Raw genomic sequence first — 18571 nt, forward strand, 5'->3', positions numbered from 1 at the left:
TCTAGTATTACAGTTATGTATATGTCAGCCTACATTATAATCTATAGTTACTAAATTATTTATTTATCTATTTATATATATATTTGATAAAATAACAAAACCACCATTAATAATAATCTATATATTGAATTGATGAGTTTAAGTGAATCTCATTATGGAGCCAATACTTTAAGATTTGAATTTAATGATTGTAATTCAATGATTATACTATCCAATTTTTTGACAACTACTACTAATCCAACAAACACTAATATTAAAGCAGCAAGATAATCATTTAAAACGACACTAGAAGAATTTGATGATCGAGTAGTCATGATTAAGGGAAGGGCAATTTAATATGTTTCTGAATATATTGGATAATAGTCGTTGATTAAGACTGGGTTGAAAAATATGAAAAAAAGAAAGTTATACTGAAAGTTGATTAAATTCTATTAATGTCTATTAATGTGAAGTTGACGACGATGAAGATCAATGTCTCTATATATGTATATATATATTTAGGGTCTATGTTTAACCACCCCCTCCCTTTCAACTTATCTTATCACAAGATTATTTAACTTTAAGAAACTATTTTCCCCTTTGATATGTGGTGGGAGAAAAGTAAACTTAAACGTTTGCCCCTCCTCGTCGCGTTGCGTCCCCCCTTCTTGGTCCCCGTCCCACGTCCCACGTCCCCCGTTCCTGCTTTGCCCATCCCCGCCTTAATTTTTGATTTGCGCCAAAAAAAAAATTTTTGGACTTCGCTTAATTTATTTCCAATTTGGGTAATTACTTCAAATGCTTATATATATCAAAAGTGGATCCCCCTTTTTTCAATTCAATTCAATTCAATTCAATTCAGTTAGTTAGTTAACTTATTTCTATAGCCACATTCAAATCTCCTCATTTCATTATTCATTCCCTTTCCCTTATATGGTAAATCTATAGACTATCAGTACCTTTGGTTTTATTTTGACCAATTTCTAATTTAGCACTTTTGGCTCCAAATTGAATTGCTCGTTTAAGTTCTATTGATACATATGACATTTGTAAATAATTAGCTAATTGTCTTAAAATATATTTCCTTGTTGGTATGAAAGTTAATTTATTTTTATTAGACTTTTTGGTAGAAACCGTAGGAGTAGTAGTAGTAGGAGGAGTAGTAGTAGTAGTAGTAGTAGAATATTCATACTTGTATTTGAATTTTAATTGTGGTGGAATATTTTGAATAACCCAATCAATGAAATTTTCATCTAAATATGGATAACGTAATTCTTTACCCCAACAACTAATGACTCGATCATCTCTACTTAAATTACGTTGATGAATAATTGATATATCATAATTTAATGATTCTTGTAATTCTTCATAAAGTAGATTAGTATTATCGTTAGTGATATTTTCTTTCTTGTTGAAAATGGCTTCATGACGAGAATATCCAGCAAATAATTCATCGGCTCCTAATCCACTGAATAATACTTTTGCTTTAGATTCATAATTTTCAATCTTGGTAATATATTTATTTGGTGATTGAATGAATGTATCCCAATCAATTTGTTTATCCCTTAATATAGTTTTCGAAGTAATACTTTTTAAACAACTAGAAGCAAAATAAAATGCAATTGCTATAGAAAGATCCATTTCTGTATTATATGGATACATCAATTTTTTCACTCGACTTTTATGTAATAACCAAGATTTATAATCAACATTAATTTCAATCAATTGTAAATTCAATAATGGGAATTGTTTATTTAAATGAAACCATGATTTAATGGCTAATTTCCTATCAGGACTTTCATTACTTTTTTGGTTAGTACGAGGATTATCAAATCCGACTGTCAATAAATCAATTGGTGTTTTAGTGGTGGTATTCTGTTCCATGAATAATTGACATATTATGTTGGCAATTATAGTACAATCTAATCCACCACTAAATAAAACGGCTAATTTACTTTCTTGATTGTTGTCTTCTATTAAAGGATGAATAGAATCTTGTCGTTTCCATATAGATTTCTTCAATTCATCATAGAGGTTTTTCACTAATTGTTCTTCATCTTTTATAGCACCACTTTCTATATTGGCATGACTTGGTAATTCATGTAACTTATGTTTCGCTAATGTATTATAACCCAAATTATATTCATAAATTATATTTTCACAATCAATAAATCCTTTATTTGATACAGAACTAATAATAAGTTGTTTATTTTTGACACCACCACTCAATTTATAACATAATGAACGTTTACCAATAGAATCACGACCAAAATAAATTTTATTTTCCAATAAATCAATTAAAATTATGGCAAATTCTCCATTAAGAGATTTTAAAGTTGATAAAATTGCATTATTTCTATTATCATTCACTTGTAAATGTTCATGTAATTTATCAATTATAAATTGGGTATCATTAATTTGTAAACATTCTTGATTATATAATTCCCCATTGAATTGTAAAACAAATTGATCTTTGAAAATCGGTTGTCTTGTAAATGGTTGTCGTAAGGATAATATCGCCAGAAATGTTTGGAAATGAAATTCATCTCCATTATTGGTAGTGGTATTGAATTGACTGAAATTCAAATAATCTGGACCTCTATTAGATATATTATAAATCAATTGATCCAAATCATCTTCTCCTTCTCCTTTTTGTCTATCAATTTCTAACCCATCATTATCATCATCATCATAATCTTTAGAGATCAAATCAATTTCTGTTTGTAATTGTTTAATTTGTTCTTGTCGTTGATATTCTAAATCTGATGATAATCTTTTCACGTTATTTTTAAGTTTCGATAATTGATTATTTAATTCTCTTAAATGAGATAAATTATTTAATTTATAAATTTGTTGATTAGTTAATGGTTTTAATTCCGATCCTTTATTTAAAAATGATTCAATAATGGCTTTATCTAAGGTTTCCCATTGTTGATGTTGTTGTTGATGTTGATTAGAGTTGGTTTTTTGATCATTATCAGTTTGTCTTAATGGTTGTGGAATACATGATGGTATATCCAATGGTTTATTTGATACTTTAAGTAAAATTCCACACATGGAATAATGTCAATAGAGTGGTTTGGAGTTGATTAGTTTTGTTTGTATTTTGGAGAATCTAATCATCTCGAGATTTGAAAAAAAAAAAAAAAAATTGTTACTCTGCAATGGAGAGACGTCTGGTCAACAACAACAACTCTTAATGTTTTTCACTTTTCATTTAATATCAACTATATAAACTATATATAAAGGAAGCAATTGGGCTATTCAACTACCAATGACTTCTTCGTTTTCTTCTCTTTCCATTTTTCTGTTTTTTAGATTGTTTGGCTTGTAAAGCCATAGATTTACAATTCTCAGAACAATACCAACTTTCTTTCCCTGTGGTATATTTCAATGCCACCACTCGATTTAATATTCCAACACATTTATAATGAAACCATTCTCCATTTGGACATGAACTTTCATTATCACAAGAAATCATATTACCAAAAGATGGTTGTTTACAAAAACAATAAAGTGTAGTATCTTCTTGTTCCTCTTCTTTCTCTGGTTCTTCTTTCAATTCTATTAATTGTGGAACTTTCTTCCTTAAAGTTTTTGACTTTTTATTATCTTTGCTAATTACTGTATTTCTTTCAGTAGGTTTCTTTTGTACCTTCTTGACAATCTTCTTATTTTTAGGTTTAATGACTTTATCTTGTTTAGGGATTCTTAATATTAATTTAAGTTTTGATTTTTCCGGTTCATCTTTAATTTTATTCTTCAAAATACCATTCGTATTACTACTGCTATCACTACTGCCACCATTTTTGTCATTGGTCTGACTCTTATCATTGGAACTTATTATCAAATCTTTTTGTTCTTGAACAGCTTCCATTTGAGAAACTAATGGATGTTCATTATAATGAGTTTTCAATTGTTGTCTTAATTCCTTCATCTCAATATCATCAATTAAATTATGTTTACTAATTTCAATTTTCTTTAATTGATTCATTTCTTCTAATAAATTCAATTTATGAGTAATTAATTGATTATTCATTGATCGTGATTCTTGAATCGTTTCCCTTGATAAATATTCTATTCGTTTCTTCAATTCCACTATTCGTTTCAAAAAATATGATTCCTCATTAGTTAATGTTGTTGTTGTTGTTGCATATTTCTCTAATAATTCATTTAATTCTTGTTTATATTTATCAATTTTTAAATTACATGATTGAATTAACCAGAGTGATCGGACAATATCACACGGTAGATGATCTAATGTTGATATAAATGAATTTTGAAGTGAACATGATGGATAATCATTAGACTCCTCCATTGTAGTTGTTGAACAAGATAGAATAGATTGGTATCAAAATGTATTGTTGTTATTCAAATCAAAGTATTTAAATCAAAAACAAAATCAAAATCAAATCAAATTTACGAGGTCGTGTGGAAATGGATAATATTTGAATTTTAAACTTTCTACACACACAAATTATTACTACTACCACCACCACCACCACCACTACATATTAATGAATATTCATTGATGGCTAGTTTTAATCAATGACAATTACTTAGTTATCATAAAGAATGACGATCTTTATGTTTGTCTTTACTTCACTCCTTTTTTTATTGTCTTAATTTGGTGATAAATTTTATGGCAATTTTCTTGTAAGCGCCACCAAAATAACCAATTAACAATTAGAGAATGATTTCAATAGATTACTATCTAATAAGCTGAAGAGAGTTTTATATTTAATAATACTGGTTATTAATACATTTGATTGTAGACCATTTCTATTTGGTGTTTATTCCATGTTAAACTTAAAGTTCCTCTTTATAAAAGGAACATCTATTAAAACAATAACTTAAAAGTTATTGAACACTTTCTATTTACATGAACTTTTAAAAGTCTTATAATGACTCTTTCTCTCTCTCTATTTCTCTCTATTTATATTCAAATATCACTTCATTTTCCAAGAAATCAACTTGTTTTAAATGTAATTTATTAGAATCAATTAATCCACCAATTTTCAATTGACCCAGTTTGAAATCTTCCAACATTTCTGATGATACTTCAACATGAGCATTAATAAATCTAAAATTTGGTATATAAACACCAACTGTAGGACCCATTGTTGGATTAGTAATTAATTTCAATTTAAAATCAATTGGGTTGTGGTTGTGGTTGTGGTTGTAGTTGTTTTTCAAATCTTGATAATTTCTTAAAAATAACCCTTGCCAAAAAGTATTTGCTCTCAGTTGAATATTTCTAATGATTTCACCTTGACCATTTAAATAACTGGCAATAGCAGGAATATTTTTATCATCTATTCTAGATTGTTGTTGCTGTTGTTGTTGTTTACCTAAAAAGAAATCTTGAATTTTCCATTGATTCACTAAATCGATATATCTTCTTAATGGTGATGTTATATTAGAATACATTGATAATCCCATAAGTAAATGTTTTTGAGGTTTATCAGTGACTAAACCTCTAGTGAAAAATGGGAACATTTGTGTTAATTGATCCGTGGGGATTGACGTATTGTTATTAGTATCTGATAATTTCATTAATTTTTGATATTCGGATAACAATTCATCATTAAATTTAGGATCAAGGTATCGATATAATATTTTAATATTGTTAGTGGTGGCAAATCTTGCTGTTAAATAATTGGCAATGATCATATTTTCTGTAACTAATTTAATTGATGCACTTTCTAAATTAGCAAATCCAATTGAAACTGTATTATTTGAATTGGCAAGTTTCATTTGTAATTCATTTGCATCATAAATGAATTCAGTATCGCAATTTGTATTGCTAGTGTTATTTTTTTTGACCATTAATTTAGTATTACCACTATTTGTATATGCATGATTAGATTTCCTAATTTCCCAAAGTAATGAAGATATATATTGAAGTTTTATCAAATTATTGAAATCAAGATCATTGGATTGACCCATTGATTTATATTGATTGATTTTTATTTCATCATTCAATACTTCATTGACTTTATCATAAGTGAACCCTTGTCGAAAATTAGAAACTGTGGCAAAAATAATATTGCTACTTTCGTTGATTTGAGAAATTATTTGATCTAATAACAATTGATCAACTTTATAATTTTTATCGTTCACTTTATTGGAAATATATTCATCGACAGTTTTCTTATCAACTCTATATTGAATCACAAATGTTCGAGTATCCTTGTCAGGGATTCCTAATCCAGCAATATCTGATACTAATTTAGGTAACATGGGGAAAGCAGTGTCTGGCATATAACTAGTTGAAGTTTTTTCAAATGCCAAAGAACTTATTATTGATTCAGGTTTAATATATGAACTGGGTTCAGCAACATGAATAGAAACAATATAATCTTGTTGATCTTCATGTATAGAAATACCATCATCAATTTCATGGGCCGTTGGATCATCAATACAATATATAGGGATTTCTCTCATATCTTGTCTTAAATGTTGTAATGGATCTTCATTATAGATTTCATTGGCAATAGTATTTTGTAAAATTTCATTAGGGGTTTCATTGGCAAGTTCTTGATCCATATAATTATAAAATTTTTGTTTTGTCAAAGTATTGGCCGATGCATTTTCTTCAGTTGGTAAATTAGCTTGTTCAGACCATAATAATGGATTGACCACAACATCATTGTTTAATTTAGTGAGCAAATCATAAGCTTTACCATATGAATATTCATTCTTATAAGCTTCTTCTTTAAGTGGTATTCCCAATTCAACAAAATATTTATCTACTTTCCGTAAAAGTGATACTAAAGTAGTAGATATTGATGCATCATCTTTATATTTCCCATTCACATATTCTCTTAACATTTTCTCAACATTATTATAAAATATTGGTTTAGTATTGGCTGGTTTTTGACCTAAAGCAACTTGACCACAATATTTAGTAATTTCAGTTAATCCATCATCATTATTTAAATATTCAACCGTTCTTTCTTCTTCTTTAGTTTGGGCAAGCGGCCATATTGTTACTTTTGTAGGGGTGAATGACAGCTTACATGGTAAAATTGTCCACAAATGACTTTGCTTTTTCAATAATGATAATACTGCCATAACATCTGATATCTTATATTGTCGTTGATCATAATCTATCAGATTAGTTGGTGATTTACCTAATTTTATAGTCGATGTTGATTGTTCAGATGTTGGCTGTTTGAGTTTGCTCAATATTTCAAATATTGATACTGTTCTTGGAGTATTGAATTCTCCATTATTGTCATCAACTTGTAAACTTCTATGTAATTCTTCTAATTTCCGATACATTGGTCCCATTTTCCAAAATGCTTCGTTAGAAATTTGCAATAATGCTGGAACATATATTTGTCGAACTGTGGTTGGTACAATAAATGTTTGTACATCAGTATTAGATAATAATTGTGAAGATGCCTGTTGGACAATAAAATCATTTGGATCCAAATATGCCGACTCATCAGGATCACCATTACCATCAACATCTACAACCTCTTCTTTTTCTTCAGTCACCACTTTCTTTGTTCCATTTTCCCGATCTTGAAGTTCTTTAGGTAAAGCTGAATTTGATTTTGAAAAAACTGCATCAGGTATACCAATAGGCGGAATATTTAAATATTTTTGTTCCAATACAACAAATTTTTCAATATTTTTATGATATTTATCAGGTATTAATCCGGAAAATCGATAACCAATAGTACTAAAGGGAGCAAACATAATTTCACCTCTATCACTTAAAAAAGTACAAATTCTTGAATTAAAAGTTTTAGGTACGGATGTAACTAAATATAAACGTAAACTTTCTGATCCTAAAGTTACTAAATCACCAATTTTAACTGGAGTTTCCATAGTTTTCCCATTAATTGTTCCATTAATAGGTAAATCATTATTTAAAAAATCTTGTAATTCTTGTATTTCCTTTTGGGAGAAATTACTTAACCAAGAAGTAGCAGGATCAGTAAATCTTTTCTTATTCATAGTTTTGGTATTTTTAATTATTGATCGTACTAATTCATCATTTGGTTTAGTTATATCTATTCTTAAATTAGCATAAGAATCAAATATACTACGTGATTTAACTTTGGATTTAACAAGATTTTGAATTTTCTCCAATCCTGAAGTTTTAACTTCTTGGTGAGTATCTTGAGATTGGGTTTCAATACTTTTCGATTTATTATCCTTATTTTCTTGGAATATATTTTTGAAAAATGAATCATCATATTTAGATTTAGATGTGAACTTTTGTTTCAGTCTTGATCGTCGACTTGATGGAATCGAAGGTTTATTATATAATAAAGTAGAAGATATATGAAGATTATGTTTTAGTATTATTTTAGACCCATAACATTTTCGTATATGAACTTCTTGAAGTCTCAACATTGAATCGGTCACTAAATATGGAGGTGGGGGAGTAGGTCTTGTATATCACTATTGAATAATTTATCAAAATCAACTTCTTTCCGATGAGAAGAAGAAGACTAACAGAGGGTAGTGTAATTTGTAACAATTTATGAATTGTCTCAATCAACATCAAATTTTCTTCTTCTTTCTTTGTTTTGATTTTGATTTTGATTTTGAACGCGTTCCTGATCAACTTCCATCTACTTGGAACTACTACTATTATTACTACTACATCAACTAGCTTTATTTATTCTTATTTGTTGGTAATTACTTTGTTGTAACTTATTCCCAAACAATTATTAGTACCCTGGATCTAACCAACTAGCCAAATGAAAGTCGATGAATTGATAATAGATGGATTTAAATCTTATGCTGTTCGTACCGTGATATCCAATTGGGATGCACAATTTAATGCCATAACTGGATTAAATGGATCAGGGAAATCAAATATTTTAGATGCCATATGTTTTGTTTTAGGTATAGCGTCAATGTCGACTGTGAGAGCTTCTAATTTACAGGATTTAATTTATAAACGAGGTCAAGCTGGTGTTACTAAAGCCAGTGTTACTATTGTTTTCAATAATAGTGAAGTATCAAAATCACCTATTGGGTTTGAAAATTGTCCCACGATTAGTGTCACAAGACAAATTATTCTTGGGGGGACATCGAAATATTTAATTAATGGTCATAAAGCTCAACAACAAACCGTATTAAATTTATTTCAATCAGTACAATTAAATATTAATAATCCCAATTTTCTAATTATGCAAGGGAAAATCACTAAAGTATTAAATATGAAACCACTGGAAATATTATCATTAATTGAAGAAGCTGCTGGTACAAGAACTTTTGAAGAACGGAAAGATAAAGCTCAAAAAACCATGGCCAAGAAGGAAGCAAAATTGACGGAAATTCGAAATTTATTATCTGAAGAAATTGAACCCAAATTAGAAAAACTTCGTAATGAAAAACGGAATTTTCTTGAATTTCAACAAACGCAAATTGATTTAGAAAAATTATCAAGAATTATCGCTGCTTGTGATTATACTTTATTATCGAAAAATTTCACTCATCATTCGAAATTTTTAAATGATCATGAAACCAAAATGAATAATTTACATTTAGAAGTGGATAAATTGAATCATGAAATTAAAAATTTGAATGAAGATTTAGATCAAGTTAAATCACGTAAGGAAGAAAATTTGAAAACTGATGGATCGATGAAAGAATTAGAAATTAAAGAAAATCAATTATCTAATGATTTGACAAGATTGAATACGGCAAGAGATATTGCTATGGATAATTTAACTGAAGAAAAAAATAAACACACTAAACTAATTGAACAATTGGAACAAATAAAACAACAATTAGCTCTGAATCAAACTGTTTTCGATAATCAAGAGAATGAATATAAACAATCAAATCAAGAATTAGTACAATTAAAGGAAGAATATGCTAATAAACAAGAATTATTATCAACATTATCTACGGGGATTTCATCGACTGGGAATGTCACTTCTGGGTATATCACCCAATTAAATGATGTGAAACTGAAATTAAATGCTTCAGAAAATTTCATTAAAACATCAACTCTCAAGATAAATCATCTTCAACAACAAATGGAAAGTGATCAAATGAAATTGACTAAAGCGAAAACTGAAAATGAAACATTATTATCTGCCATTGAACTTCATCGTCAATTCATTAAAACTAAACAATTGGAAATTGATTCAAAATTAGGATTTGAACCAACGAAAATCCATCAACTTCGAGATCAAGAATCAGAATTAATTAGTCAACAAAATAAATTTAATCAACAATTAAATCATATGAGACGAGAAATTGGGAATTTAGATTTCCAATATAATCGACCTTCACAGGATTTTAATGATCAATTAGTAAGAGGTGTTGTAGCTCAATTGTTCAATTTACCAGAAACTTCTCATGATAAGGCATTAGCATTACAAGTATGTGCTGGTGGTAGATTATATAATGTTGTTGTTGATACCAGTGATGTTGCTTCTCAATTATTAGAAAAAGGTCAATTGAAACGAAGAGTAACAATTATACCATTGGATAAGATTTCTTCACGTAAATTAGATCATCAAGTCATTGATTATGCTAAACAAGTTGCACCGGGGAAAGTTGATCTTGCCCTTAATTTAATTGATTTTGAAGATGAATTATACAAGGCAATGGAATATATTTTTGGTACAACATTTATTTGTAATGATCCTAATTCAGCTAAAGCAGTGACGTTTGATCCTAAAATTAAAAGTCGATCAATTACATTAGAAGGTGATATATATGATCCAGAGGGGAATCTTTCTGGAGGGTCTCGAAGAAATAATTCGACAATTTTATTAAAACTTCAACAATATAATAAATTAACCATACAATTGAAAAAAATTGAATTTGAATTACAAAATGTAAAGCAAGAATTATCAAGAATGGATTCATTAATTAGTTCCACAAGAACTATTCAGAATGAAATCAATTTAAAACGACATGAATTATCTTTATTAGAGAAGAAATTGGAAAATAACCCGGCAGCATTAATATTGAAACAAAATGATTTAAATCAACTAGAAATTATTAGATTGACTGAAGAAATTGAAATCACTAAAGAGAAATGTCGTCAATATAAACAAGAAATCGCCATTATTGAAAAAGATATTGCTGAATTTAATAATGATAAAGGATCTAAAATCAATTGTTTGAAAAAAGAAGTGGCCCATTTGAAACAACAAGTTATTTCCAAAGAAAAACAATTAGAAAATCAAACGGATAAATTCCAAGCAGCACAAATTGATAGTGAACAATTGAAAATTGAATTACAAAATAAACAAGAAGCATTAATATCTACCAAGAATCAAATTGATGAATTAACTCACAAGATCAAACAACAAGATCAAACCAAAGAACAATTGATTGAACAATTAACCTTGGTTAAATCAGAATTAGATGATGCTCGAGCTAATTTATTGGGATTAGATGAAGAAATCACTGAATTAACTAATATTGTTAAATTGAAAATTGAAAAAATGACAATGACAAAATTAGATATACAAAAATTAACTCATGAATTAGAAAAATCACAAAATGTCACCAAGAATTTGAAAACTAGATTAGATGAAATTATAAGTGAACATGAATGGGTCATGGATAATCAAATGGTGAATAATATCATGGATCAATATCCTAACATTGATATTGAAGAAACTCGAGAACAATGGGAATTATTACAAGAGAAATTCTCAAGTATGAGACGCAAAGTGAATGTTAATATTATGAGTATGATTGAAAATGTTGAGAAGAAGGAAACATCATTGAAAACCATGGTTAAAACCATTGAAAAAGATAAAAATAAAATTGTTAATACCATAAATAAATTGAATGGTTATAAACGTGATACATTAAATACTACTTATCAAAAAGTATCTAAAGATTTTGGTGCCATTTTTGCAGATTTATTACCAGGATCATTTGCTAAATTAGTTCCTATAGATATGATGGATGTAACTAAAGGTCTTGAAGTTAAAGTTAAATTAGGTCAAGTTTGGAAAGAAAGTTTAGTAGAATTATCAGGTGGTCAAAGATCTTTAATTGCTCTTTCATTAATTATGGCATTATTACAATTTAAACCAGCACCAATGTATATATTAGATGAAGTTGATGCAGCATTAGATCTTTCTCATACTCAAAATATTGGTCATTTGATTAAAACAAGATTTAAAGGATCACAATTTATTGTTGTTTCATTAAAAGAAGGAATGTTTACTAATGCTAATCGAGTATTTAGAACTAGATTTCAAGATGGTACATCTATAGTATCTGTTATGTAAGAAAAAAAAAAGCTACCAAATAAATGTTTGTAGTATGTTAGTCTTTAATTGGGGTTATGTATACTTTTAATAAGAGAATATCAAGAAGTTAAAGTTAAACAAGACGCGTCACAAATCAAGTAATTCAAGTTTTAGTTGATTTAACACAAACATTGAACAATAATAATAATAATAATAATACTAGAAAGGGAAGAATAACCACACATATATGCACCTTCCTTTTTGTTTAGATACTATACATATTATATGATACAATTATAGTAATTATAATAATAATAATAATAAATGAAATGTCTTGATACAATATATAAAATAATAGAAGTGATTATTCTATAAAAAGGGGAAAAAGGGGATCATGTAGCTAGAGGATATTAACAACAACAATAAGATACAAAGAATAAGTTAATATTAAATGGAAGAAGAAGAAGAAGTAGTAGTAGTAGTAGTAGTAGTAGTAAGTGGTTAAATCAATAACCAAGGAGAAGGGGAAGAAGACTATTGTAGTAGTTATGATTAGTTTTGTTATTAGTGATAGAAAAAAATTCCTCATTCAATTAGAGTCGTGTAAGATGTAATAAAATCACTTGGCACACGTGATAAGCACGTGCACAAAGAAGAAGAAGAAAAAAAATAAAACTTGGTTGGTGAAATCAAAGAAGAAAGAAAGAAGGAAAAAAATTTTAAAAACAATTCAATCCAATTCAAACAATATATAACCTACCTGACAATTGATTGATTCCTTTCATTTCATTTCATTTCATTTTCTTTCACAACCACCCTACCTTACCTAAACCCCTACTTTACCTTATTGCATTTTTTATCCACATTCATCAATAACTACTACTAGACTTAAATACTATTAATCACTTAGAAATTTATTCATTTTTTTGCTAATTAATTAATTTGTCCTTTATTCTATTTTTTCTTTGTTGTTGTTTCTAGTTTTTGTTTAATTTCATTTTACCTACCATCTTTATTCATATCCTTTTAAAGATTAATCAAAAAAAAAACAGTTGTTAAGTTAACTCCCGTCCCCTCATATTTTGCATATATTATATTTTTTCTTAAGAACACATAATATCAACACAATCAATACCACTGGTCACACCCTATGATTATCATGATGATGATGTTGATAAGAAATATCGATCGAAAGGTTATTTTGAAATGTTTTATTCACTAAGAACGTTGATTATAAGTATTGTTATTGGTATAATAACTTTATTTACAATTTATACCCAAATATCTAATTCAAAATCAGGATATGCTCCTAATTTATCAACATTTGATACTTCTCAAGTCCAATTTTATGATTTGGCCAATTATAAAGGTTCAGCTAATGGTTGGCAATATGATGAACGAGTTTTATTTTGTGTTCCATTACGTGATGCTGCTCCTCATTTACCAATGTTTTTCTCTCATATGAAAAATTTGACTTATCCACATAATTTAATTGATTTAGCATTTTTAGTTTCTGATTCTAAAGATGATACTATGGGAGAATTAAAACGTCATTTAAGTGAAATTCAAAAAGATCCTAAATTGGCATTTGGAGAAATTGAAATTTTTGAAAAAGATTTTGGTCAAGTTATTGGTCAAGGTTTTTCCGATCGTCATGGTTTTGCTGCTCAAGGTCCAAGAAGAAAATTAATGGCTAGAGCAAGAAATTGGCTTTGGACAGTCGCCGTTAAACCATATCATTCATTTGTTTATTGGAGAGATGCTGATGTTGAAACGGTACCACCAACAATTTTGGAAGATTTAATGCATCATGATAAAGATGTTATTGTCCCCAATGTTTGGCGTCCTCTTCCTGATTGGTTAGGTAATCAACAACCATATGATTTGAATTCTTGGCAAGAAAGTGAAGGAGGTTTACAATTGGCCGATACTTTAGATGAAGATGCTTGTATTGTTGAAGGTTATGTTGAATATCAAACTTGGAGACCTCATTTAGCTTATCTTCGAGACCCTTATGGTGATCCTGAAGTAGAAATGGATTTAGATGGTATTGGTGGAGTCTCTATTTTGACTAAAGCAAATGTATTCCGTCAAGGATCTCATTTCCCAGCATTTTCATTTGAAAAACATGCAGAAACTGAAGCATTTGGGAAATTAAGTAAACGAATGGGATTTTCTGTTGTTGGGTTACCTCATTATGTGATTTGGCATATTTATGAACCTTCATCTGATGATTTAAAACATATGGAATGGATGGCATCTGAAGAAGTTCGTCAACAAGAAGAAGCTAAAATTAAAAAAGTTTACGATAAAGTATGGAATAAAGCTTTTGAAGATGTTCAAAATAATTGGGATAAAGAAAGAAGTAAATTTTTGAAAAATACCGATATGAGTAATGTAAGGAAAATTAAAGTTGATTGGTCAGGAGTTGATGATTTTGATATTGATAAAAATTCTCATGATGATAAAAAATTAGCCGATTTCAATCCATAAAAAAAGGAAGGTAAACTACAGTTAGTTCGTTATGTATAAGTTTTCCGCCCTAACCCCCCCTCCCCCTCCGCCTCCCCGCCTCCCCGCCCCCTCATATTATTAATATTTATAATTCATATTTTATAGTTTTCATAGTCATAGCCATTAAGTATTAGTATTAGTATTATTATTATTGTTGTGTTTCATATTCAACTTGTATGTCTCTTGTAAATAGTAAATGATTATCAATATTGTTATTGTGTCTGAATCGCGAAAACTGAAGAAACAAGAGAGAACCCCGTTGTTAATTATCATATATCAAGGGCTGAACCGTGTATCTAAATGTAATGTTTTTTTTTCAGAAATATAATATAATTTTATTATTTCAAAGGGTAGAGGAGATGGCAATAACAAACACGTATAAATTTATGGGTCCCAATTCTTTTTCGCGTACAATTTTTCCCCTGTTCGTAGTGTATACTTACTTACTTACCTTAACTTGCATAAACTGAAATGATGACAAATAATAATGATACTCTACCATGGTTCTAAAATTAAGTTAAACTGATATTATATAAAACTTGTTTTTAGAAAATCATTAGACTGAACAATTAATGAAAATAGATTAATTTAATTTTGGTTGCGAAATATAATTCTTGTTGAGTGCTATTTTTTTTTTTTTTTTTTCTTATTGTTGTTGTTATTGGGAGGGTTCCCACCCACCCCAAAAGAAAAAGTCAAGAAAAACACCATCACCATCTTTGATTGAATTTAAATACTTGGCTAAACTCATAGTATAATTATAATACAAGGCGGGAAAGGAGAGGAGATACAAAATTTGTTATTGTTCTTAAAGTTGTATAATATTCAACTGGATTTACGATAATGTTAAACTCACGAGTTTTTTCATTTTTTGTTTTATTTCGTTCCTATTATGGATGTAAAATTGTTATTATCGCCATCAATCAACTTCATTCTTAAAGAAGGTATATTCAATATTACATGATTATACTTCTACAAGAAAAAAAAAATAAATAAATATAAATATCACCGTGTTGACTTTTCACTTCTTCGTGTCAATTCTCATTTATTTTTGAAATTATATTAATCCTGAAATTCAAAAACTTACATGTCTATAATAAATAATATTGTGTGTGTTTTTTTATCTTCTTTAAGAAACATTCAACCCTGATTCGTTATTGTCAATTTTTTTTTATGGCGTTTTTTAATAATATTTTACTATGCTACCCCCCGACAATACGTTATGTTATTATTATTATTGAAAACATGGTCATTGAAATATGTGAGTTTGTTTGAAAACGACAATTATACCCCCTTTCAAACTAAAAACTATATAAATATGGTGAGATTGGAAGTTATTTTCCAAAATTGCAGTTCTTTTTTTTTTTTTGGTTTTGAAACAGTAAAAATTTAACAATATGAATATCTACTATTATATTGCCACCTTAATTATATTTATTTGATCACCTATTGTATCAACTAAACAAGTTGTTTGTTTAGTTAATAATATTAAAGTCGCTACTGTTGATTATGATACCGGTATTTGTCCATTTCAACTTCCAACAACCCTCCATCCATCATCTTCATCTTCCCAATTTATGGTTGATCCATTTTTCACATTCCATTCTCGTGATGATTATAATGTTCAATTCTATTATGCTATAATTAATAGTCATAGATATACTACTGATATAAAACATGGTGGATCGATAATTTCTATTGCTGCGAAATTATTATATGATAAACATACACCAATATATCAAGTTCATTTACATAAAATTCCCAATTCAAATTCAACTGAAATCATTAGGAAAAGATGGTTATTTGCCAAAAATAAACAAATAAAACTGCTGCTGCTGTCAAAAATTTTGCTGAAGAAAGATTTGGTTGATGATTTTATTATTGATATTGCTGGATCTCGAGGAATTATGATTGATAAAGTGATTCTTTCCGTTGTTGATGTTGATCAAATGACTTCTTCAATTGATACTGGATCATCTAATAGTCTTACTAGAACTGGATTTACTAATCCAAGTGTGATTTCAACAAAAACTTCCAATTCTCAATCAATCACTACAACAACCACCAAAGGTTCTTCTGCTACTACTACTACGGCCACTGCCACTGGTGCTACTGAAACTATCACCACTACCAAGATTATCACAATTACTTCTTGCAGTAATGATATTTGTCATTTAACCACTGTTCCTGCAAGTTTGACTACTGTTACAACTACCGGCACAGTCTATACCACTTATTTACCTATAAATTCTGTGGAAACCGTTGTTTCAACGAAAATCATCACCATTACTTCATGCAGTAACAACAATAACAATAATCATGTTTGTCATCCAACTACTGTTCTTGCTACTCCCTCCACAATGACTAAAACTATTGATAACACAATAACTGAATACATTACTTATTGTCCTTTAACTCAACAACCAGAACAATTGTCAACAATTAATCCATATACTGGTGCAAGCGCTACCAGTGTCACCGCAACAATTACATCATGTTGGGAAGAAACTTGTCAAACATATATTACAACTACCGCTGCTGCTGCTGCTGTTATAATTACTCAAACAGAAATTACCACAGTTGAGACTGTGACACATGATACAACTACTTATTATGTTACTTATACAATTACATCACAAACTAGTAATCAAGTACATACTACAAAGATTAATAATGAGGGTGGTAATACGAATGAGTTGAGTTCTAGTTTGCCTGCAATTACAACTACTGTTGAAGGTAGGGGTATTAGTAACAAAATAGAAAATTTGTTATCGATGTTGATAATGGTTATGGTGATGTGGTTTGTTTAGTATATATTTTGTTTAATTGATATTTTAGTTTATTAATTGTAGAATAGGGGAGGGGGCGGGAGAGTGGTGAAATGAGGTAAAAGTAACCACTTTACTCATTCAAATGCCATTCTTGAATTTTCTTGTTCTTTCTTTCTTTCCCCAATCAAAAAAATCAGTTGATAATCACCTAGATTCCAAGAAAAATTTCAGAGCTAATTTGTATTTTAGTAGTTAGTTTTTGACAGAATACGGGACACATACACACAGATGGCACAACTGGTGGGTACCGCAGATCAAAAGATGAATATTTAATTAGGAATGAATTCCTATTTCGACCTATTTTCATTTTTGTTTACGGTTATATAAAACATGAAATTATCCAAATTGAAAATAAAGAACTTTTCTTCTTTCTAAAAAAAAATCTCATAACCGTTTTCGGGTTTTATTAACCACCACCACTACTACTACCACCACTATGGTACTGTTAATATAAAATTTTTGTTAATATTTAACTTTTTGTAACCATATCAAAACCATGTTGAAATAATCACAAACTAATTGGTATTATGGGAAGTTAACTGAAAATTCCATCACGGAAATAGTATCAATAATAATAACAATAATAATAATAATATTTCACAAAATTTCAAGTTTACCAACCGTATATATTGAAATTACTTGAAATTTTCATCTTCACGTATACTTTTTCAAATTTGGTAACATCTACGAATCAATAATAAAAGTCGATCCCTGGATCAGTTAAGCATTGGGAAATCAAAATTAGTGCCAATCAATATTAAATTAATCATTCTCATTTTTTTAAAAAAGAGAGAATGATTAAAAAAATGACAGAAGATTCTCATCTATGATCAGAAAACGTGTATCTTTCACTAAAGCATCCAACTTATTTACTTGCAAAAGTTTAAAATCATGAGAAGAATATCCCTAACCATATTAATTTTAAATTATTTTTGTATTATTTAGTGGTAGGTAGGTAGGTAGATAGGTAAATAACATTCCATTCCATTCTATCAGGGCTCAATTGCAAGAATTGTTTATCAAGAATCCAAGAATACTTTAATAATC

General features: G+C 28.7%; 7 protein-coding genes across 7 annotated transcripts; 3 read left to right on the forward strand and 4 right to left on the reverse strand. All coding sequences in view use genetic code 12, as the record gives it.

Moving 5' to 3' along the window:
* Window positions 1-152: 152 nt before the first annotated feature.
* Window positions 153-314, reverse strand: CAALFM_C208520CA (uncharacterized protein; the record flags this gene model as incomplete). Its single annotated transcript, XM_019475263.1, has 1 exon — window positions 153-314. The coding sequence occupies one exon, from the start codon at window positions 312-314 to the stop codon at window positions 153-155; it is 162 nt and encodes a 53-aa protein (XP_019330808.1).
* Window positions 315-921: 607 nt separating this feature from the next.
* Window positions 922-3036, reverse strand: CAALFM_C208530CA (putative asparagine synthase; the record flags this gene model as incomplete). Its single annotated transcript, XM_709375.2, has 1 exon — window positions 922-3036. The coding sequence occupies one exon, from the start codon at window positions 3034-3036 to the stop codon at window positions 922-924; it is 2115 nt and encodes a 704-aa protein (XP_714468.2).
* Window positions 3037-3247: 211 nt separating this feature from the next.
* CAALFM_C208540CA (uncharacterized protein) lies at window positions 3248-4297 on the reverse strand (the record flags this gene model as incomplete). The annotated part of the gene is made up of 1 exon (XM_709374.2): window positions 3248-4297. The coding sequence occupies one exon, from the start codon at window positions 4295-4297 to the stop codon at window positions 3248-3250; it is 1050 nt and encodes a 349-aa protein (XP_714467.2).
* A 614-nt stretch (window positions 4298-4911) lies between these two features.
* MSU1 (Msu1p) lies at window positions 4912-8352 on the reverse strand (the record flags this gene model as incomplete). Its single annotated transcript, XM_709373.2, has 1 exon — window positions 4912-8352. One exon carries the CDS (start codon window positions 8350-8352, stop codon window positions 4912-4914), a length of 3441 nt encoding a protein of 1146 aa, XP_714466.2.
* Window positions 8353-8702: 350 nt separating this feature from the next.
* Window positions 8703-12218, forward strand: SMC2 (condensin subunit; the record flags this gene model as incomplete). Its single annotated transcript, XM_709372.2, has 1 exon — window positions 8703-12218. The coding sequence occupies one exon, from the start codon at window positions 8703-8705 to the stop codon at window positions 12216-12218; it is 3516 nt and encodes a 1171-aa protein (XP_714465.2).
* Window positions 12219-13385: 1167 nt separating this feature from the next.
* ANP1 (Anp1p) lies at window positions 13386-14672 on the forward strand (the record flags this gene model as incomplete). Its single annotated transcript, XM_709371.1, has 1 exon — window positions 13386-14672. One exon carries the CDS (start codon window positions 13386-13388, stop codon window positions 14670-14672), a length of 1287 nt encoding a protein of 428 aa, XP_714464.1.
* A 1598-nt stretch (window positions 14673-16270) lies between these two features.
* On the forward strand, window positions 16271-17503 carry CAALFM_C208580WA (uncharacterized protein; the record flags this gene model as incomplete). Its single annotated transcript, XM_709370.2, has 1 exon — window positions 16271-17503. One exon carries the CDS (start codon window positions 16271-16273, stop codon window positions 17501-17503), a length of 1233 nt encoding a protein of 410 aa, XP_714463.2.
* Window positions 17504-18571: the final 1068 nt, after the last annotated feature.

This window comes from Candida albicans, chromosome 2 (assembly GCF_000182965.3).
Source record: "Candida albicans SC5314 chromosome 2, complete sequence".
In the NCBI taxonomy this organism is placed as follows: Eukaryota; Fungi; Ascomycota; class Pichiomycetes; order Serinales; family Debaryomycetaceae; genus Candida; species Candida albicans.